This window comes from Stegostoma tigrinum, chromosome 7 (assembly GCF_030684315.1).
Source record: "Stegostoma tigrinum isolate sSteTig4 chromosome 7, sSteTig4.hap1, whole genome shotgun sequence".
Taxonomy (NCBI): domain Eukaryota; kingdom Metazoa; phylum Chordata; class Chondrichthyes; order Orectolobiformes; family Stegostomatidae; genus Stegostoma; species Stegostoma tigrinum.
Window position 1 is genome coordinate 32,739,046 of NC_081360.1, and position 23,677 is coordinate 32,762,722.

Genomic DNA, 23,677 nt, shown 5'->3' on the forward strand with positions numbered 1-23,677 from the left:
TTCTGCTTCACCCATCATATCCTTCCACACTATTATATTGATTTGATCTTTACTGACAATGCTACCCCACTTCTTCCTTTCCTTTGTTGTTTCAAAGTAATGAATACCTTGGATGTTCACTTCCTGTCCTTGGTCATCCTAAAGCCTTGTTTGTCTATTTGCAACTGTATCATAAAAATGTATATCTATTCATGTTGCTAATCCATCTACCTTATTGTGACTACTCTATGCACTAAGGCACAAAGCCATTAAACTTGTCTTTTTAATCTTGTTGGTCATTTTAGGTTTATGTTGCACTATAGCTCCACTTATTTTTCTCCCGTGTTATTTCTACCTTCTACTTTTGCTTCTCGCCTTTCTGATTTTTTTGTTTCAGTCCTAATTTCTATCTCCTCTGTTTTCCTGCTCAGGTTGCCATCTCCCAGCCATTCATTTTAAACCTACCCTTACAGCACGAGCTAAACATAAGAGAATACAGGTTCAGTCTCCTCAATTTACCTTTATAAGACAATCCTACCTTCCCAGGAATTAGTGTGGTGAAGCTTTGCTGCCCTCTGTGGAAAGTATATTTTTCCTTATGCAAGAGGGTGAAAACTACAATCACATATCTCATTATTTAATAGTTGATTATGTTACTTTTCTGTAATGAGCCTCTTTATTGTTCATTAAGATTGTGCTTATCTTTTGCCCAAGAGTTCATGTGAGCATCTTTCCTCATATAGTATCAGTAGATAATTCTGTTGCCAGAAAGATGGATTCATAGCAGTGAATCTACCCAAAGCTTTTCGGCACACTGTTGCAGAATGGTGATTAGTAGTGAGGATTGTCCTTTGTAACAATTTCTGTCCAAAATAGTTTATCACAATGGAAGTGAGACTAATTTCTTGAACTTCCTGGTTTATTCCCTTCTCCTTTCTGAAATAGATCATCCAACTCATGATAAAATATGATTATGTCAGAATGTTGCACTGTTAATGTAAGTTGATTACTAGTTATTATTACCTTTTTGATTAATGGATTAAGTCAACAGTTGTATTGATTTTAGTTTCATTTTACCTGGACCAACAGAATAACTAAACCTGCAATTAAAATTACAGTAATAAAAAAGACTTAAAATCAACACGAACTGCACAAAACCTGTTTTACAAATTTTACTTTGTGACTTAATGCAAAGGTTATTGGCCAAGCGATCGAAGCCTATCCAAAGACTCCACGTATAGATTGGGTGAGGAACTGGCCTGGTCAAACAGTGTTATGTGTCTCACAGATGTTTTGGACACAGAAGGTTCAAGATTCGATTAAAGCTGGTCAAGAGGTAAGCAAAATTAGGAGAATAGGTAGAAAAGAGTCAACTTACAAAACTCAAATAGTTTACTGTAAGTTCTTGTGTTTTGAAACTGCTATATGTTAGTTGAAATAAATAGTTAAATTGTTGTAATCTTGAAGTGATGTGTTTTACATTTCATTGATCCAAATATTTTTTAACAAAGTCAAGTAAGGCTGCAGAACATTGTGTTTGATCTACTCTGTTCAATTAATGCAATGCTACACTGAGCAAAGAAACCTCAATTATGATGAAGAATGCAACGCTGTTTTTCAATATTACAATTTTGGCATGTGATGCATTATAAGCAGGTGATTTAAATTGACAAAGTTATGTTAAATGATTTAAATTATCAAGATAAAGTGTTCTCTGTCAGCGGTAGTGTAAATCTAAATTATAATGGACTTAAGCTTGCAAATAGCATCTCTTCCTTCAAATGCATTTGTAACCTTCTGCTTGCAATGTTTAGTTTAATAATTTCAGGTAATAACTCCTGCCCCTATTTTTAGTTAGCAGATATTGGTGATGATTCTGCTTTTCTAAATTACACCTGCTTTGAACACAATTTTGTTTCTTATTTACTTAGCATTACCATCATGTTTGGCCTTGCACCAACATTCTTTTTGACCATTTTTACCTTGCACCTAAAGACAGGCCTTGCTCTTTCCTCCACTTCCCTTTTCTGTGACTAGCTTAAATATAGGTATGTCTGTGAGCACTTGCGCTTCTGACAATGGGTCCACAATTGCTGTCAGATCCGCTGAATATTTTCAGCATTATTTTACTTTCAGATCTTCAAAGTCCATGGAAGTTTGATCTTACAATGAATTTGTTTTCTCTCTGATATATTGATAATGTCTGTTGTGTATGTAGTAAATTGAGCTTAATTCTGATAATTTGAAGTTGAATTGTCTGCTTAATTTCCTTCTTAGGTCCTTGAGCAGTTCCTGGACACAAATAACAAGCAAATTGATGACATTGTTACTTTAGTACGTGGAAAACTGTCCAAGCAAAATCGTGTGACTCTTGGGGCATTGGTTGTGCTGGATGTTCATGCCAGAGATGTTTTGGCAGTTCTCGTAAAGAAAAAAATCAGTGATGAGAATGATTTTGAATGGTTGAGCCAGCTGAGATACTACTGGGAGGTGAGTGGAAGCTTATAATGTTCTGAGGCCTCTAAGAATATTTAAATCAAAGTAATTCATAATAAGAACCATTGAACAAATTTTTGGTTGTCAGCTCAAATAACAAGTCAAACCAGAACTCATTCTTATATTTGCTTATGATAATTAATGATAATGCTTTAAAACCACACACTTTGCTTTCACAGTGAAATCACACTTGGCAAATGATTTAAAAAAAAATCACTAATCCCAATTTACTCCTATTTTTAATCTAAGCCCCAGAAATGGTCTTGGAGACATTTCACATGTAATATTAGCTAGCATGACACTTAAGGGCTGTTGCCACTGGATGGAGAGAGGCAGGGGCACACCATGCGGTAAGGAATCCTGACAAGCTGTGGGGCCTGTGTGGTCCCACCAGTTTTGGCACGCTGTGCTCAATGGACCCTTCTCCTGACCCTAATCACTGCAGTTTTCCCTGTTCTTATTTGCTCCCCACACTTTGTATCCCAATCCCAGCCTTTCCCTGCACACCTCTCCTCTTTCTCAGAATGAATTTCTGAGCGAAGTGCATGGAATTGTGTTTGTGAAACCAGGAAGTCTTGGTTTCTTTTCTCTTTATCCAAACAAATTCCCCACTCAGGTTAACTGCCTATCAGGTGAGGGTTGCTTCAAAAGAGGTCTCAAGCCAGGAGCATTCAGTTTTCTGCTGGGAGAGTGCTAATGTGGCCGGGATTTGCATTAAAAGGCATGGATGGAAATTGACCAAATCCCAAAGGTCAATTTGAATTTTGGGCATGGTTGATCCTGTTGCAGGGAGAGGGAATACTATTCTTTGGATGGGTGCTTTCTGAGCTTGGAGATGTCTTAGATCCTAGATTTGAAGCCCATGATGCTGTTCTAGTGTTGACAAGGGAGGCAACAGGAGTAAACAGCAAGGGAAGAAGCAGCAAACCTGGCTCACAAACATTCCTGGAAAGATATTTACCTCATTAATACATCAGTCCTTAACTATTTGGGATTACCGAAACCTGGGAAATTCAAAAAGAGAAAGAAACAAAAGATAGAACACATGTGCAAGTGATTACTATGTTTGGTTGATGATGCTGATAGGCAACATACGGATGAGAAATGGGTGGGGATCAAAGATTGATCCTTGGGGGTTAAAAGAAGTAGAAATTTTGGGAGGAGAAGAGCAGCCATTACAATTGGTATCTGAATGCAATTCGTTTTGTCTTCCTGTGCCTAGTGCTTAAAAACATGTGCTTAAATCTGTATCCATAGCTGTCTTTTGCCAGAACAGATCGCTGACCCAACATTGTCAGAGGCTGTAACACGAAAACAATCTTGTAGTTTCAAATGTTGTGATTATTTGAAATTTGGCATTCTTATGTTTTTCCTGTTACAGAAAGATTGTGACTTTTAAAACGAATCCCTCTCCATACTCTCACCATCTGTAGGCTGGTAGTGACTTCAATTTTCCCACATTTTGAAATAGCGGTAATGTATTTCTCTGTTTGCTCAGTTTTGTGGACTCTGGCATTGAAAGGATCGCAACAACATTGAAGTAGGATTTACTTCACTCGCTGTTTGATCCGGTGGGTCGGAGGTGGGGTTGATTTGCAACATAGACATGTTTGCAAACATACAAGGAGAATAATGAGTAGCAATAGATAAGTAGATAATACAATTAGCAACAATTTAAGTACAAAACAACTAAGGAATACCAGTTTATGAACGTCTTTGCTTTTGGAATGGAGTAAGAAGGCATTGTAAGGAGGTTTTCTTTGAAGCAGCTTTGACTGTTTAATTGACTGCTGTTTCAAAAGTGGACAGTTAAAAGCAATTGAGGTCAGCACTGTAAGAGTCATGTGACCAATCCTCCTTGTGGTGTAGGTAAACAGTTACCATCGAAACAAAAACTTGCATTGCATTATATTAAAAAAACGCCTTTGGCCGAACTCAGAAAGCCATTAACACATCTTAGAGGATATGGGTAACTTGCATTTCTTTGTGTTTCCTTGGGGACCATCCAATATTTAAAAAGGGAGGTTGAGAGAAAACAGGGAATTATAGGCCAGTAAGCCTAACGTTGGTAGTAGGGAAAATTGTCAAATCCATTATCAACGACTTTATAGTGAAGCATTTAGAAAACAGTGGCAGGATCAGACAGAGTCAGTATGGATTTATGAAGGGGAAATCATGCTTGACAAATTTGTTGGCCTTCTATGAAGGTGTAACTAGTAGAGTTGACAAAGGGGAATCAGTTGATTTGGTATATTTGGACTTTCCAAAAGTGTTGGATGAAGTCCCATATAAGAGATTATTGTGTAAGATTAAAGCATATGAGATTGGGGGAAGTGTATTGAGATGGATAGAAAACTGGGGCAGAGAGGAAACAAAGAATAGGAATTGGCAGGCAGTAACTAGTGGGGTGCCACAGGGGTATTGATGCTGAGACCCCAGCTATTTGCAATATATATTAATGATCTGGATGAGGGAACAAAATGTAACCTCTCAAAGTTTGCAAGTTGGGTGGGAGGATAGACAAGGATGCAGAGATTCTTCAGCATGCTTTGGATAGTTGAGGTTGGTTGGCTCACTGAGCTGGTTTGTTGTTTTGCAGACATTTTGTTACCATGCTGGGTAACATCATCAGTGCAGCCTCCGATGAAGTGTCAGTGTGTTTTCCCGCCTGGTTTTTAAACTCTGGAGTCCATTGAGCTGGATTGCTTCACTTCTGGTTTTCCTTCATAGTGGAGTGTATATGGGGTCGAGGTCTATGTGTTTATTAATGGCTTTCTTTATGGAGCGCCAGGCTTCTAGGAATTCCTGTGCCTGTCTCTGCTTAGCTTGTCCCAGGATTTTGGTGTTGTCCCAATTGTAACACTATATCAGACAAAAAGGAAGGAAACTAACAACAACAGTACATGAACATCAACTGGCTACAAAAAGACACGACCAATACTCACTCATCTCAATCCACATGGATAATGAGAACCACCAATTTGACTGGGACAACACTAAAATCCTGGGACAAGCTAAGCAGAGGCAGGCACAGGAATTCCTAGAAGCTTGGCACTCCACGAAGAAAGCCATTAGTAAATACATAGAAGTCGAGCCCATGTACACTCCACTATGAAGGAAAACCAGAAGTGAAGCAATCCAGCTCAATGGACCCCAGAGTTTAAAAACCAGGCGGGAAAACACACTGATGCTTCATCGGAGGCTGCACTGATGATGTTACCCAGCATGGTAAAGAAACGTCTGCAGAGCAACAAACCAGTTCAGTGAGCCAACCAACCTCAACACCCACAACCCGAGCTGGAAATCTACTCCAAAACCTTAATGCTCTGGACAGGTTGGGCAAATCAATGACAGACGCAGTACAGTTTGAATAAATATTATTCATTTTGGAAGCATGAGCAAGAAGGCAGATTGCTATCTGAATGGTTGCAAATTGGGAAAGGGGAGTGTGCATGGGACCTTCAGTGACCTTTACCAGAAGCTGAAGATAATTTTGCAGGTGCAGCAGGCGGTAAAGAAGGCAAATGGTACATTGGCCTTCGTTGTGAGAGGTTTCGAGTACACAAACAGGGATGCGTTGTTGCATTTGTACTGGGTCTTGATGAGGCCGCACCTCGAGTATTGTGTGCAGTTTTGGTCGTTTTTTTTTGAAGAAGGATGCTCTTGTTCTCGTGGGAGTACAGCAAAAGTTTATCAGGCTGATTCTGGGGATGGAGGGACTAACATATAAGGAGAAATTGACTAGGCTAGGAACATTTTTGCTGGAGTTCAGATGAATGGGGGGCTGGGGGTGGGGGGTGGGGTCTCATAGAGACTTTTAAAATTTCAGCAGAACTACACAGGGTAGATGCAGGGAGGATGTTCCCGATGGTGGATGTGTCCAGAGTCAGAGGTTACAGTCTGAGGATTTGGGGTAGACCATTTTGATTGGAGATGAAGAGACATTTCTTCACCCAAAGAGTGGTGAGCCTTTGGAATTCATTACCACAAGAAATAATTGATGCCAAAGCATCAAATGTATTTAAGAGGCAGCTAGATACAGCACTTGGGGTGAATGGGATCAAAGATTATGGGGAGAAAGCAGGATTAAGCTATTGCGTTAGATGATCAGCCATGATCATTATGAATGTTGGAGCATGCTCGAAGAGTCGAATGGCTTCCTCCTGATCCTGTCTTCAATTCTACATCTATGTTACGTCATCTGTCACTGTGACACCTTAGAACAGTTGGTATAGTTGGTACCCCAGTCCCATCACAAGTTGTGAAGGGTTGATTGCCTGGATGACGTGACTTCAAAAGAAGCTCCTGGAAGTCTGCTGTTAAGTCCAGTCATATGATTATAACAGCCAACTTTGTTGAGCTGTTTAATGTATTTTTATACCAATCACTGAATTTATGTAGGAATATGTTACATTTGTTTTCTTTAAACCATTTGTGACTGTCCTGATGATTCCAAAATGAACATGCGCTTCCCTTCAGTTATATTCATGTTCTCTACTACTAAGCAACTGATTAATATATACCCACCTGCTGCAGTGAGTTCCTGTTTCTCAGTGACAATTCATCCTCGACTCATTTGGCTTCCCTTCCAGAATCGCTGTCAAAGTCCATCTGAGCTGCTACTCCAGGGTTGCATTCTAAAATCCCCAGAGCTAACATGAGATTGGGATCTGACCTTACATGTCCAGTCTATATCACTGCTGCAATGAGAAGAATCTGTGAATTTCTGGTGTGTACAATGCCAGAGCAAATATTTGGACTAAAGCCCTATGCTAGTTTTCTTCTGGCTGTGTAACCATAACAACAAATTTCTAGTCACAGCATCTGTGGATTCTTGGTGAAAGATGATAATCTGTAGCTATTTTATTGTTCATTAAAAAGGAAACAATGCCTTTGATTTGAACAAAAATTATAACAATTTGACTATATAATAAAAAGGGATGGTAGTTGATATTGCCTATCCCTAACTGAGCTGTCTAATTGAATCACTACTTGAAGAAGTAACAAAGAGCATTGATGAGGGTACAGTGATAGACCTGATCTATATGGACTTCAGTAAGGCATTCAACAAGGTTCCACATGATAGACTGGTTAGCAAGGTTAGATCACATAGGATACAGGGTGAACTAGCCATTTGGATACAGAACAGGCTTGAAGGCAAGAGACAGTGTGGTTGTGGAGGGTTGCTTTTCAGACTGGAGGCCTTTGACCGGCTACAAGGATCGGTGCTGGGTCCACGGCTTTTCATCATTTACATAAATGATTTGGTTGTGAACATAGGAGGTATGGTTAGCAAGTTTGTACATGACACCAAAATTGGAGGTGTAGTAAACAGCAAAGAAAGTTAACTCAAGTACAGTGGGACCTTGATCAAATGGGCCAATAGGCTGAGGAGTGACAGAAAGAGTTTAACTTCGATAAACTTGAGGTGCTGCATTTTGGAAAGGCAAATCAGGGCAGGACTTATACACATAATGTAAGGTCTGAGGGAGTGATGCTTAACAAAGAGACCTTGGAGTGCAGGTTCATAATTCCTTGAAAATGGATAGTAAAGAAGGCATTTGATATGCTTGCCTTTATTGGTCAGTGCATTAACTATAGGAGTTGGGAGGTAATGTTGCAGCTGTACAGGACATTGGTTAGGCCAGTTTTGGAATGCTGCATTCAGTTCTGTTCTCTCTGCTACAGGAAGGATGTTGTTAAACTTGAAAGAGTTCAGATAAGATTTACGAGGATGTTGCCAGAATTAGTGGGTTTGAGCTGTAGGAAGAGGCTGAATAGGCTGGGGCTATTTTCCCTGGAGTGTTGGAGACTGAGGGGTGACCTTATAGAGGGTTATAAAATCATGAGGGGCGTGGATAGTGTAAATAGCCAAGATTTTTCCCCTGGACTGGGTGAGTTCAGAACTAGAGGGTATTGATTTAAGGTGAGAGGAAAAAGGTTTAAAAGGAACCTAAGGGGCAACTTTTTCACGCAGAGGGTGGTATGTATATGGAATGAGCTGCCAGAGGAAGTGGTGGAAGCTGATACTATTACAACTTTAAAAGGCGTCTGGATGGGCATACGAATGGGAAGGTTTAGAGGGATATGGGTCAAATGCTGGCAAATATGGGACAAGATTAATTTAGGATATCTGGTCGGCATGGACAAGTTGAACAAGTTGGAAGGGTCTGTTTCAAAATTGTATCGTGCTATTAAACAGGGACAAAGAGCAATGATGAGGGCAGAGCGACGGATGTGATCTGTATCGACTTCAATAAGGCATTCAACAAGGTTCCACACGGTAGATCACAAGGTTAGATCACATGGGTGAACTAGCCATTTGGATATAGAACAGACTTGAAGGCAGAGGACAGTGTGGTTGTGGAAGGTTGCTTTAAAGACTGGAGGGCTTTGACCAGCCACATGGATCAGTGGCATGACAGAATTCCCAGCATCTAACATAATATTGTAGTTACTGTATTTCTCTGGCTGGATCAGTCAAGCTTTTTGTCAATGGTAAAGTCCAAATTATTGATAGTGGGGCATTCAGTGATGAAAACATTCTTAAATGTTGAAGCCAGTTAGTTAAACTCCCTCCTGTTGGAGATGAACCTTTTGTTGAGTGAATGTCACTTCTTGCAGCTCCTTGTACTCTTCATTTCACAGGAAAATGAACTTCAGACAAAAATGATCAATGCAGGTTTACCCTACGGTTATGAATACCTTGGAAACACTGACCGACTTGTTATTACTCCTCTTACAGACAGGTGTTACAGGTGAGGATTTTGACATTTAACTGTTGAATAAACAAAATAGGAATCAGTGCAATGATATATTACTCAGTTGTCAATAAGTAAGAACACAAAATGCATTATGATAAACCTGTATTAATCAATGAACTAACAAGCAAAGTCAAAAAATAGAAAATGCTGTCTAAGTACAGCAATTCCTCAGATATGTATTGGGCTGAGAAGTGGCAGATGGAATTTAATTTGGATAAATGTGAAGTGTTGCATTTTGGTAAGATGAACAGAAGGGCAGGAAATACACAGTGAATGGTAGGGCCCTGGGGAGTGTTGTCGAACAGAGACACCTATGGGTTCAGGTACATAGTTCTTTGTAAATTGAGTCACAGGTAAACAGAGTGGTAAAGAAGGCTGTTTGACATGCTTGCCTTCATTGCTCAGACATTGGGCATAGGAGTTGGGACGTCATGTTGAGGCTGTAGAGGATATCATGAGGCCATTTGTACTGTGTACAATCCTGGTTCCCCTGCTGTAGGGAGGATTTTATTAAATTGGAGATGGTGCAGAAAAGATTTACGAGAATGTTACTGAGATTAGAAGGTTTGAGTTATAAGGAGAGGTTGGATAGGCTGGGACCTTTTTTGCTAGAGTGTATGATGTTGAGGGGTGACCTTATAGAGGTTTATAAAATCCTGATGGGCATAGATAAGGTGAATAGCAAAGGTCTTTTCCCTAGGATAGGGGAGTTCAAAAACTACAGGACATAACTTTAGGGTGAGTGGAGAAAGATTTAAAAGGAACCAGAGGGGCAATTTTTACACACAGAGAATAGTTCATATATTGAATGAACTCCCAGAGGAGGTGGTAGATGCAGGTACAGTTACAATGTTTCATTTTTAAAAGACATTTGGACAGGTACATCAATAGGAAAAGTTTAGAGGGATATAGGCCACACGCAGGCAAATAGGACTAGTTTTAGTTCGGAAAAAGTGGTTGGCATGGACGAGTTATTTATTGATTGATTGATTTGATTTGTTTATTGTCACATGCATTTTGTTACAAAATAAAATGAAAAGTGTTGTATAGTGTTGTCATTCTCTGCCGCCATGTTAAACGAGAAAAATAAACCAATATGTAGAATATAAAGGTAGAAAACAAAGAAAAAGAAAATGTGTTTAACTTTACAGCCCTTAAGAGTTGGACCAAAGGATCTGTTTATGATGTATGACTCTATGACTCTGGCATAGAGATCATAGTATCTTCTCTTCCTCCCCCTACACTTTCCGACATGACCATTTGGTTGAAGCGCATGCAATGTGTTTGCTGCAAAAGCTGCTGGCTCATGCTGCAGGTGTGACATTGATACGGCATGGTGCTATACAGAAATATATTTCCCGCTTTTAGGTTCTGTGCCAGCAGACATATCAGTTGCCTGGCTTTGTGTCTGTGCTAAAAGGCAAGGCAAGACAGTAGTAATGTGAAGCTGCAAGTTCTGAAGTACATGGTATTGCATTAAAGGGCAAGATAGAGATGCCTTAAACACTATAATAAATGCAAAGTGAGTGAACAGTAAGAAAATAAACTAAGATAAACTAAATAATCTGTTCTGATGCTTATGATGGGTCCCTGTCACTGCATGTGGAGTGCCTTGGCTGCAGAATTGCAATACAAGGTGTTTATGAACTCCAAGGTGCAATATCAAAGTGCTGAACGGTTTTATAACTGAATCCGAGATGTCCATGATGTTGTGGTGAAGCTTGTTCTTTACATCGACATGGACAGAAACTATGACAGATGGTGCAGGCAGATGGTGCTCATAGAATGTGCCCTAAGATGTTAAGAATGATGACCAGGCTGGTTTCCCAGACAAGATGGTGCAAGGTGCAGCTTCCAGTTAACTGCTCTGACTTTTTTGTCAGGAATTGGCACCATCTAGTTTCCCACTGATACCTTGGAAAATAGAAACCTTGGTATTAATGAAGAAAGATTAGGTAATAGTGAAGTGTTGATGCATGCAAATAGGAGCCTCAACACTTAATGAGATTCTCATCTAGCTGTTAAAACTCAAGGAGAAACTTGAATCTTTTTGATGGCGAGAATCTCGTTTTTTTCTTCCTTGCTGTATTTTGCTTCCTTTTTCATCATTGCCCATGCTCGGAGGCTGGGAAAATTCCATGCCATATGTTTCTCGGACTTGCCTTTGTGTTGTCAGTAAATTTAGCACCCATACTTTCGGTCCCTTCATTCAAATAACTGATTGAGATTGTCAATAGTTGAGGGTCTGACACTGCTGCATGTCACACTCCACTAGTTTCAGTTTACCAATCTGAAACTGACCAATTAACTCTTCTCTGTTTCCTGTTAACTAAACAATCCTAACATCAGTTTTCTAAACACTGACTCCTTAAATAATTCTGTAAGGCTTAGCAAGCACAATTATTCATATTGAAATCTGTATTTCCTTTTTATCTGCATATGTGATATGACTAGTCTTAAAGGTAGGGTATAAGTTTCCCTCCTACAGATTTTTCAGGAACTTGCCTATTACTATTTATATTAGCTTTTATTTAATAAAGAGTTTGACATTGGCTTCTGGCAAAATTTTGTGTGAGGTGGGATTGGAATGATAGTTCCAACAGAACATTTCAACTACTCCAGTTTGCCCATAAATTGTCTTTATAGCAAGTGCTCTGGGTGTATGTGCATAGAGTTAGAATTAACAAAGCATTATAGTAGCTGCAGAGAAGTAAACTGAGACCGGGAGAAAACAAAATCTCTATCATCTGTCATGTTGGCAACAATAAGATGCTACTCTGTCACAACATTTCTACTTGCATGGTACTTTTATGCCTCAGAAAAGTTTAAAGTTATAAAAATGTACACAAATACAGGAAGTTTGCTTTTGAATATAACTAAATTGAAACTGTAGTTATTGGCATTTCTATTTACAAGTTTTGATAAGCTATGATATATGTCCTTTTGGCCTTGAATGAATATCTAGAACCTTATTTGGTGCTTTAAATCTCCACCTTGGAGGAGCACCTGAAGGACCTGCTGGCACTGGCAAGACTGAAACGACTAAAGACTTGGCAAAGGCTGTAGCCAAACAATGTGTGGTATTTAACTGCTCTGATGGACTGGACTACATTGCTTTGGGAAAATTTTTTAAGGTGTGTATGATAGCAGAGTATAAATTTCTTGTAACTTAATTTTCATGTAGTAAATATCAGTGAATGTTTAATTGCAAATTTGCTTCCACTTTCAGGGATTGCTCTCCTGTGGTGCTTGGGCATGCTTTGATGAATTCAACAGAATTGATCTGGAAGTACTTTCTGTTGTTGCCCAGCAAATTCTAACTATCCAAAGAGGTTTGATAATTTAAGATTTTTAATGTATGGAATATCAATAAACTTAGTCCATTCTTTCACATAGTAAAAATGATGCAATATAAGTTAGGTTGCTGTTGGTGTTTGTCAATGGACAGCTGTTTTGTTACTTCAATATTTTGAACACTATTTTGTTGAATCCACTTCAACTTTCTATTTAATAGGCAAGTTATTAATGTGGCCCAAAAAATTCTGATCTTCAATTTGCTTGCATCTTTTCCAATAATTTATTTTCCAATTGCTAAATAAGAAATGGGTCTGTTACATTTATTCTCAGCATGAAGAATGAAACAATGCATCTCTGATAGCAAGCTTAAAACTGCTATGCCCAATCCATAATTAACCTCAACTAAACTTGCAGTGACATTTAAACATGAATAACTGCAAATACTATTAACCTCTGTTGTTTTGACAGTAGTGATTGTGAAGTAAATTAATATGAATTTTTTTATAAAGCTTATTTCAGGCAGCCTTATGTTCATCAGTGACATTTTTTTGTATTGTAGTAGCTTTCTATTCTCTTTCTGTGCTACAGGTATTGCAGCTGGATCAGTTACCTTGATCTTTGAAGGAACTGAACTGAAACTTAACCCGACCTGTGCTGTTTTTATTACTATGAATCCAGGTTATGCTGGTCGATCTGAGTTACCAGACAATTTAAAGGTATTTTTTATGTATTCCCTATTGTGATTTGAGTCAGTTAACAATGAGTTGAGTATATGTTATATATGTTGAATTGCTATCCCTTCCATGGTCATCCATGATGCTCAAAAATGCTCTAGATTTAACTTGGATGTATAATTTAAATATTGATATAGCTGCCAAAAAATTTTCAGAAGTTTGATGATGCTTCCTAAATACATTTGAGGTATGAACAAAATATTTCTGATTTTTGAAGAAGAGACAAAATTTGGTTGATAAATTTGCAATAAAGTTTTTAAACTCAGTTGTAACCCTCTCTGCCTGCTGAATTGACATTGTCACTTACATGTTGATGTGCCTCCCTGAAATTAATCTGTTGTTCTAAGAAGGTAGCAAATGCTGCCTCTTCAAGAAATTGGGGCAATTGTTTACAAAGAAAGAAGGAATTCTGATGATGCTCAATAGACCTGTGATTTTAGCTTTAATCTGAGAGGGAACCATTTGTGGATTTTCTAGATCAGAGTCAAATGAGAAGAACTTTACCGCCAAGCTTCTTTTTAACTTTCCTTTGTGGAGGAGCAAGAGTGCTCCTTCATATCTCAGAAAAACTCTTTCTCAGACTTAGACCTCAGACTTTCCTCCCTCTCCTCTCAGCTTTCTATACCACAAGTTCCTCAGCTCCCTCTCAGAAGTTGGTTTCCACTCACTTCCCACCAGTTCTGCATGTGTGGTTGTCTGGATACACGTGAATGCCAGACTCAGCTGGGAATCCAACTGGAGTTTAAGGATTCCTTCTGAAAAGGCTGCTGGCAGTTAAATTAACTTCAATCTCTCTGTAAATTTGAAATTCTTGCATCATATTTGCCAGAAATGAAATGCCCTACTTTAACATTTCAATTATCTCATTATGATTATACTGTAGGCACTGTTCAGAACAGTAGCTATGATGGTACCAGACTATGCAATGATTGCAGAGATCGTACTTTATTCTTGTGGCTTTGTCAGTGCTCGACCTCTATCGGTTAAGATTGTAGCTACCTACCGGCTTTGTTCAGAACAACTGTCTTCACAGCCCCATTATGATTATGGAATGCGTGCAGTGAAATCTGTCTTAACTGCTGCAGGGAATATAAAGGTAATGCATTATTGTAGTTTTCCTAATGTCGGAGATTTGATGATAACCTATTATGCCACATACATGATAACATCTTTATGGCAAATGAATTACATTATAAATTCTTTGTTGTATTTAGCTGAAATATCCAACGGAAAATGAAGAGGTTTTACTTCTGAGATCGATTATTGATGTTAATCTGCCCAAGTTCTTGTCTCATGATTTGCCACTTTTTGAGGTAAAACCTTTTTCCTTTTTATTTATTTTAATGTGGCTTAAATATTTATAACAAATCAGATCATTTTTAGTGCTTTAAGTTATGGCAACAATAAATAAGGTAACTAGATGATAGAGTGTTTCAACATTAAGATAAAACATAAGTCCTAGAGCAATAGTGAGACTTAGGGGACTGGTTTGCCTGTAGCTGAAGAACTTGCATAATTTTTGTCACTGTACTATAGTGGGGCCAGTTTGATTGCATAAATAAAGGTTAAGTATATACAGATGGATGGTGCCATCTTAAGAAATTTACATTCTTGTTAACACTAAAACTAAACATTTGCTACTACCCATAGATGCATGTGGCTGGTGGCCTGCGTAATCTGAAAAATGGAGGATTTTAAAGCTAGCAGGCTCAGGCTTAGTTAATACTTGAATGGGAGACTGTCTGGCACTACCAAGTACCCCTGTAGCGTACATTCTTTAAAGTACTGTTTAATGGTTATTTAGTTGTTTTGGTTCATTAGCAACTCAAAAAATATAAAGAACATGCACATGCAATTTGTAAGGGGCTTTTGTGAAGTTGTAGGCTTGAGTCTCACTTGCCGCAAAGGTATGTCATAATATTTCTGAACAGATTGATTAAAAAATTGCTTTACCCCCAGTTTTTCCTGAAAATTAATATGGGAATATGGGAATATGGACAGACTAAGCTAGCTAAGAATATCTACTTCGGGGAAAAGTAGATTTAAAGAGAATATTTTGAATTGTTTGAGATGCTGCTATGTGTCTGGATAAATGGTAATGTGGTTAAAGTGTTTGACATGGCTTTCTTAAAAAAAAAAATCCTTTTATACAATAAAATCCTTTTATTTGTCATATAATTATCAGAAGCACAATAGTAAGTTACTTTTGCAGCATTTATTTATGACTGTTCTTAAGAACCCACCACCATTTAATCCTTTGTATTCTGCTGGAGTTCCAATATTTTCAGCTCAGGTTTTCTCCATGTCTGTTTATTGGACTGTATTTCTTACATGCAGTATCATACAGTTCACTTTTTGTGACTTATCCTTCTTCAACAGGGCATTCACTCTTTAAAGAACAGTGACCACATGTTCTATATTTTTGATGAGTTTTTTTCGCTATGGCCAGTTTAACATCACCTTACTGAGTTTACAGACAAACAATTGAGTCTGCCTGATTTGCAGATGTATTTTTACAATTCTTCTAATATTCCTTTGGATTCTTTAAAATAATAATGGTTTAGTTTTTGAAATGTTTAAATAATTCTGGAAGAATTGCCTCAAATAAATTACATGATACTGAGGAGGCTGTCAACCCCCCTATCATGATATATATAATCTAACCTTTCACCTCAAAGGATTTTGGAAGGACTGTTTCGGCACAAGTCTGTTCTCATTGCTCTCACATGTTCTCTTCAAATGTTTCTTGCCCAATTTTCAAACAGTAGGTGAGGGAAGGTGGTGGGTTGGTGCTGTTGTTAGTCATTTATGTAAAAGTTTGCAGATGACACAAAATTGGTGGTATAGTGGATGGTGAAGAAGGTTATCTAAGAGTACAATGGGATTTTGATCAACTGGACCAGTGGACAGGGGAATAAGAGCTGGAATTTAATTCAGATAAATGCAAGGTAGGACAAACCTGGGGCAGGATTTATACAGGATAATAAAATGTGAGGCTGGATGAACACAGCAGGCCAAGCAGCATCTCAGGAGCACAAAAGCTGACGTTTCGGGCCTAGACCCTTCATCCGGAGGATGAAGGGTCTAGGCCCGAAACGTCAGCTTTTGTGCTCCTGAGATGCTGCTTGGCCTGCTGTGTTCATCCAGCCTCACATTTTATTATCTTGGAATCTCCAGCATCTGCAGTTCCCATTATCTCTCGCAGGATTTATACAGTTGAGAATAGGGCTTTGGGAAGTGTTATCAAACAGGGAGAGGTGTAGGTACATAGTTTCTTGAAAGTAGTGTGTCACAGGTACTTAGGGCGAAACAGAAAATGTTTAGCATGTTTGCCTTCATTGGTCAGAGGATTAAGCACAGGCGTTTGGGACATCATGTTACGACTATATAAGACAATGCAAAGGCCACATTTGTACTGTGTACAATTCTGGTTGCACTACTTTAGGACAAATGTTATTCAACTGGAAATGGTGCAGAAAAGGTTTACTGAGACTGAAAGGTTTATGTTAAGGAGAGGCTGGTTAGGCTGGACTTTTATCCCCATGCATAACAGGCTGGGGGATGATCTTATAGAAGTTTCATAAATCGTGAGTGGCATAGATAAGGTGAATAACCAAGATCTTTAGCCCAGGGTAGGGGAGTCCAAAACTAGAGGACATAGATTTAGTTGAGAGAGGAAGATTTAAAAGGGATGTGAAGGATATCTTTTCCACACAGAAGATAGTGCATTCCATACATGCACCATCAGATGAATTGCTAGAGGCAGGTACAGTTGCAGCACTTAAAATACATTTGGACAGGTACATGGATGGGAAAGGTTTAGAGGGCTATGGGCCAAATGCGGGCAAATGGGACTTGTTCAGTTTAGGAAACCTGGTCAGTATGAAAGATTTGGACTGAAGGCTCTGTTTCTGTGCTGAATGTCACTATGACTTTGTGATAAGGTCATCACTTGTCACTCTGGTTTCACCAATCAAATTATTTTTTTAGTGTCTGCTGCATATTCTACTCATTGGTTTCTTTAACCTCATCACAATTTTTAAATGTTCCATTTTCACACATGTATCCTTTTCCTTAGTTTACGCTTGTTCACCGTAATTCATTGACCCGGATCTTCTAATGATAACAATAATGAATATTAAGATGTTCACTGCTATTGCACATCAGGACTTTGAAGTCCCAACAGATGCACAAGTGTAGTATTTACCCAGAAGGTATTAAGAACCAATGTGCAGAATTATGCTGCCTGGCCCGTTATAAAATGTTTCTAAAACTAATTTTAGTGTCAGAGACTTTTGACTATAAAAGCTATGCAAGATCAATCCTTCTGTTAATTACAAAGATTGGACCTAGATGATTAAGTAAGAACTGTTTTGGAAGGTCCAAAGAAATTAAAGCTAAACAATTGGAACTGCCCTCCTTGATCCCCCAAAGAACATTTCCTCTAATGCTTTCCTCAACAATCGATCCTTCACAAACTTTGGGTGATCATCAACACTGTTCTGAATCTTCTGGTCTTTCAGTTTCTGCCTCACATATCCATTGGACATCCTCACTAGGTTACACATGTTCTCTGGACCACAGTAAATTTATTTTAGAATCCTCTTCTTCCATCTTTAATGCACCCATAGTCACACCCTGCGCTTTCTTCCTTCTCCAGCTTTTTTGCTAAGCACATGCCTTAGACTTTTCTGACTCTTAATAACTACTTTTTTGCTTATTAAGCTCTTCTGTCCCATCATTAAAGTCTTGGACTTTCATGATTCCCCTGCTATAAACCATTCCACCATGTTACCTTTTCTTCAACTTTTTAAACATTTCTGTGAAGTTATCTTATTTTATCTTCAGTCCCTCCAGCTAAAGGTCTTCATTTACTCCTAATTGTTACGTAGATGGCACTGTATAAATATTAATTACAGCTACAGAATCATGTGCCTATGTATTTGCACCTTTTAGGGCCCTTCCAAGAATGGCATTTTACTGTGTGGTTTCCTTTTTGAATAAGCCTACCAATATAATATTTCCTAGATGCAGATTCCAAAAAAATGCACTATCGTCTAATGATCTTCTGCAGATGTTGATAAAATCACATTTGAACTAAATCACAGATAAGTCATTTATTGTCAAAAATTCAAATTAAAGTTAGCTTTGAACTTGTGCAGATAAATGTTCTGTCTCACATAGCACAGTCACTCTGAAAGAAAGTTAATAGACTTACTATAGCACATAATACACTGATAGTTTACTGGTTCTTTGAGCAACAGAACAGCATAGATCTGTTGAAAAAGAAGTAATCAGGCAGAAATTTAACACCTATTATGCTAGAATAAATCATTTTTGTTTTATATTGCTAGGGAATCACATCAGATTTGTTTCCTGGAATAAAACTACCCAAACCCGACTACCGTGTCTTGCTGGAAGCAATCAGAGAGAATTGTGAGCACATGAATTTGCAAATGACAGACTTCTTCTCGCAGAAGATACTACAAATTTATGAAATGATGATTGTACGTCATGGATTTATGATTGTTGGAGAACCGTTTGGTGGAAAAACGTCTGCTTATAGAGTACTGGCTGGTGCTTTACATGATGTTTGTGAAAAGGTAGAAATGAAAATTGGCCTATTGACTAGTATGTCTTTTATTTTATTCACATCTGTCAGTTGCATTTTATAATTAATATTGTTTTGAGGAATCATGTAAACAAAATGAACATTTTAATAACAAGTATTATTAATGAATGAGACTGAAAACAACCAGTGCGGTGATCACAGCGGGTTTCCATGTGATCTCCAGCATTGGTTGTTTTCAGTACAAATCCTACCTGCATTAATAAACGTGCATTGACATAGACAGAGAACCAGTTGACAGATGGGAATCAGACAGTTGGAATAAATGGATCCTTTTCAGAGTGGCGGACAGCGATGAGTAGGGTACCACAGGGCTCAGTGCTGGCGACCCCAGCTGGTCGCAATATACATTCATGATTTAGTAAAAGGAATTAAATGCAATCTCTCCAAATTTGCAGATGACATTAAGCTGGGTGGCAGTGTGTGCCGTGAGGAGGATGCTAAGAGGCTAGCTGAGTGAGCAAATACTTGGCAAATGCAATGTAATGTGGATAAATGTCAAGTTATCCACTTTGGTTGCAAAAAGAAAAAGGCAGATTATTATCGGAATGGTGTGGAGCTTGAGGAACACAGCAGGCCAGGCAGCACCAGACGAGCAGGAAAGTTGAGAAGGGTCCTAACCCAAAATGTCAACTTTCATGCTCCTCTGATGCTCCCTGGCCGGCTGTGTTGCTCACGCTCCACACTGTGTTATGCCTCTGATTCCAGCATTTGCAGTTCCTACTATCTCCAATTATCTGAATGGTACCAACTTTGGAAGGGGTAAGATACAATGAGACCTGGGTATCATGGTGGAACAGTTGCTGAAGGTTGGCATACAGGTGTAGCAGGTGGTGACAAAAGCTAATGGCATACTGGCTTTCATAGTGAGAGGATTTAAGCATAGGAGTAGGGACATCTTGCTGAAGTTATACAGAGCCTTGGTGAGGCCACACCTTGAGAATTGTGTGCAGCTTTGGTTTCCTAGTCTCAGGTAGGACATTCTAGCTATTGAGGGAGTGCAGCGAAGGTTCATTAGACTGATTCCTGGAATGACAGGACTGACGTATGAAGAAAAGACTGGTTTGGCTAGGTTTGTACTCATTGAAATTTAGAAGAATGACGGGCATCTCATAGAAATATATAAAATACCAATAGGACTGGACAGGCTAGATGAGGGAAGGATATTCTTGATCATGGGGAAGTCCAGAACACGGGGTCACAGTCTAAGAATAAGGGGTAAGCCATTCTGGACTGAGATCAGGAAGAATTTCTTCACTGATAGAGTTGTGAACTTGTGGAATTCTCTCCCACAGAAAGCTGTTGGAGACAGTTTGTTAGATATGTTCGAGAGGGAGCTGGATGTGGTCCTCGCGGCTAAAAGGATCAATGAGGTTGGAGGGAAGGCGGGAGTGGGATCCTGAGATTGCATGATCAGCCATGATCACTTTGAATAGTGGTGGAGATTTGAAGGGCTGAATGGTCTACTCCTGCAACCATTTTCTATGTTTCTCTGTCAACTTCAAAATAGACCAATAGAATTGTTTACCTTAATTTTATCTTACCAAATGTATTTACAATATAATACAATATGATGGAAACTAAATCGAATGGCCAGTATGCATCTTTTAATTCTTTTTTCATTTGTTCTTGTAATACGGACTTCGCTGGAAAGGCGGTATTTAGTGCCCGAACTTAATGACCAGTGAGAAGGTGATGGTGAGCCACCTTCTTGAATGGCTGCAGTTTGTGTGGTGTGGGCCTGTAAAAGTCCTGTTAGGCAGTTAATGCCAGGATATTAAAAGTAGCAGTGAAGGAATGATGACATAGTTGCATGTTAAGATGGTCTGTGACTCGTAGGTGATGTTCATTCCGCTGCCCTAATGAGAAAATGAACTTTTCTAATTTCATTGTCTGTTATTGTGCATCAGGTGCTGCTGTCTTGACTTAAAATAAATATGTATTTTATCAAATACTGGTAGACAATGCTGTGGGGTTGAGATTTTTCTATTTTGTACCATAAGAACACCACACATGCCAATAATTGTCAAACACCGTGGCTTTTAGCTACTCTTATTGCAAAATGCTGTACTTTTTTTCTTTTGTCTAGGGGCTTTTGGAGGAAAACAAAGTTCAGTTTACAGTTATTAATCCCAAGGCTATCACTATGGGTCAGTTATATGGACAGTTTGATAAGGTGTCACATGAATGGTCCGATGGCATTCTGGCAGTTAGCTACCGAGCATTTGCTGTTTCTTCTGTAAGTATTTGTGAATTGTGTTAATATTTGGTGGCTCAAACCAATGTTAAAGTACAGCAATATGTGACATTATGAAATTCTTGTACAAACAAAATTTGAAGTGTTTAAGGATCTGCATTTTCAGAATACAGTAGTGCTTATGAATGGAGATAAAAGTATTAAAAATGAGGCTGGCATTTTTCTACAGCAACTTTAATGACCTTAAGATATCAGAGGGCATGTTTGCTGTCCAATTCACGTTGGCAGATAGGCTGTTGTTGCACTGAAGAAGCAACAGGCTACCTTTTCACACGTGAAAGAGAGAGAGTGCCTCAAGTTGGGGGTTTGTGGAATTATGTACCCAATTTTATGCTCTTAACTGTCATTGTGGTGAGTGACCCCTGCACAGAGAAGCCTGCCACTCTAGGTAAAGCCAGGAAATCTGGGAAGTACTCAAAGCCTTCCTGAAGCAGTGGCCTGATAGTATGCCCATGCAAAACTGCTTCTGCATAGTTGGGGTAGCCCTGTTGCATCGTGGGATCTGAAGCCAATTGAAGACTCAGAAAAATGGCTCAGGGGCTGGATGACGCCAACATGCTGACCTATGGGATGAATTTTGTGCTTACCTCAGTATTCTCCCCATTCCCTGTATTTCATCCATTGTATATTTTGGTTATTTCTTAAATGCTTCCAGGGCTTTTAAATTTGTGCTGTTGTTGGGGGCGAAGGAGTGATGTTGTGGGATTGTTGGGGGAGGTGCTTAAAGCAAGTTTAGACCTGTGCAGGGATTTAATTTTCCTGAAAGTAATGTTATGTCAGGATTATGATATCGGCTAGCACGCTTCCACATTTCACCAGGCAGGTTTGAAGGCAAATGATGAACTGCTGGGAATGCCATTTATATATTCCAATAGGCATCGCTATATACTGTTTAAAGAAAGCATCAACAGCCCAAATATCTATTTCTGGATGTGAGCAACGCATCAGCGTTGAGCAAGTGACAAGAAAGGTTTTGATCTGTAAAACTGAAAAGCTCTAACCCTTGCCAGATGATGGTGCGGTGCTGAAAGCACTCCTTCTCAGATTGTGCATCTCTGCTCAATAGATGGTTGTTTATGTCTTGGAATTCAGTTCACCTGTCTCGCAGTTCACTCACTTCCAATTGATTTTCCTTCTGCTATTCTTTACAATGGCATGGGAGTAACATGCGACTCTATCTTGCATTTCCGGTGAACATCAACGCCAACGTCAGGAGTTGCTGCTTCCTTCATGTCAATCAAATATTGAGTATCCACAGGGCACATTAAAAAGATCAGAGAGATAGAGTTAAAAGGAAGTGAGAATCCAAACAGGGGATCTATAGGCAGAATATTAGCTTTCTTGGATATATCTGATTCACAGAAAACTTAGCCTTTCATGATAATTTATTGATATCAGCTTTCTGGAAAAAGATTATCTTTCTAGTGTCTGTGTGTGCATGGTTAACTGCTTGAGCCCTTTACTGGAGCACTACCCCTCTCTCCCTGCCTCCCAATACCACTACTTCAGGTCTTTGCTGAAATAACACCACAGAGGTTGGTATTCATCACAAAGTCACCCAGTATTTACAGATGGGAAGCCCTTCACACTGATTGAGCTCCCTCAGAGCCAGCTCTGAGAAGGAACAGAACCTCTGACACTTATGTTTTTATCTGTCAGCCGGGGCTCCCTGATTGCACCAGTTTAGTAGACTCAATCAGGGAACTCATTCTATGAGATCCACCTGGCTGAGCTCATTACCAACACTACATCCCTTGAGTCTGATGATATAGGCTTCTTTCTTTTGTAACTCCTCCTGGGACTTATTGGTACCAGGTCAAGTTCCTTCAACTCTGCATCTGATATGGACATCATGTAACAGCATCTGCAGTTCTTACTGTCTCTGGCTTGATTCCTTTATTTTCCAGCCTTCTGATTTCTGTTTCTACTTTTGCATGTAAGGCAAATGGCACTGGATGGACATTGCAGAACCTTGGTATTGCTTCTTGGTCAACATGTAAAGTGGCCTTGACACCTTTGACAGTTCCTAGACCTTCCTGAAAATGTCTGGGTATTTAATTAGCGCTTTATTCAGACAGCCAATTTCTAATCGAAAAATGTTGAGCCAATCTAGGTGAATCTTTCTCAACCAATTTTGCCCCACGAAGCATGGGCCTGAACCCTTTACTACAATTAGCACTAATTGAAACAATTGCTTCTTGTAGTAGACTGGAACCAAAATTAGCCTTAGTTGGTAAAAGTTCCTTGGTATAAGTTCTCAATCAATTCCAAATCTGGCGCAAACTTATGGGTTGTAGACAAGAATGAGTTTTGTCAAAGATTGATTCTGCGATCACTGAAACAGCTGCTCCAGTATCAACCTCCATTAGAGTCAGAGTCCTAGAGTTTTATAACACAGAAACAGACCCTTCAGTCCAACTGGTCCGTGCTGAGCAGATATCCTAAATTAATCTAGTCGCATTTACCAACATTTGCCCCACATCCTTCTAAACCCTTCCTATTCATATACCCAACCAGATGA

General features: G+C 39.1%; 1 protein-coding gene across 1 annotated transcript in view; it reads left to right on the forward strand.

The window, feature by feature from the left end:
• dnah7 (dynein, axonemal, heavy chain 7) overlaps positions 1-23,677 on the forward strand; it is a 304,986-nt gene that overhangs the window by 87,030 nt on the left and 194,279 nt on the right. The window contains exons 21-30 of the mRNA XM_059647155.1: positions 1,175-1,315; positions 2,257-2,469; positions 9,124-9,233; positions 12,205-12,373; positions 12,469-12,571; positions 13,125-13,252; positions 14,154-14,366; positions 14,485-14,583; positions 18,625-18,873; positions 20,989-21,138. Coding sequence (XP_059503138.1) covers positions 1,175-1,315; positions 2,257-2,469; positions 9,124-9,233; positions 12,205-12,373; positions 12,469-12,571; positions 13,125-13,252; positions 14,154-14,366; positions 14,485-14,583; positions 18,625-18,873; positions 20,989-21,138 — 1,575 coding nt within the window. The remainder of the gene's footprint in view (positions 1-1,174; positions 1,316-2,256; positions 2,470-9,123; positions 9,234-12,204; positions 12,374-12,468; positions 12,572-13,124; positions 13,253-14,153; positions 14,367-14,484; positions 14,584-18,624; positions 18,874-20,988; positions 21,139-23,677) is intronic.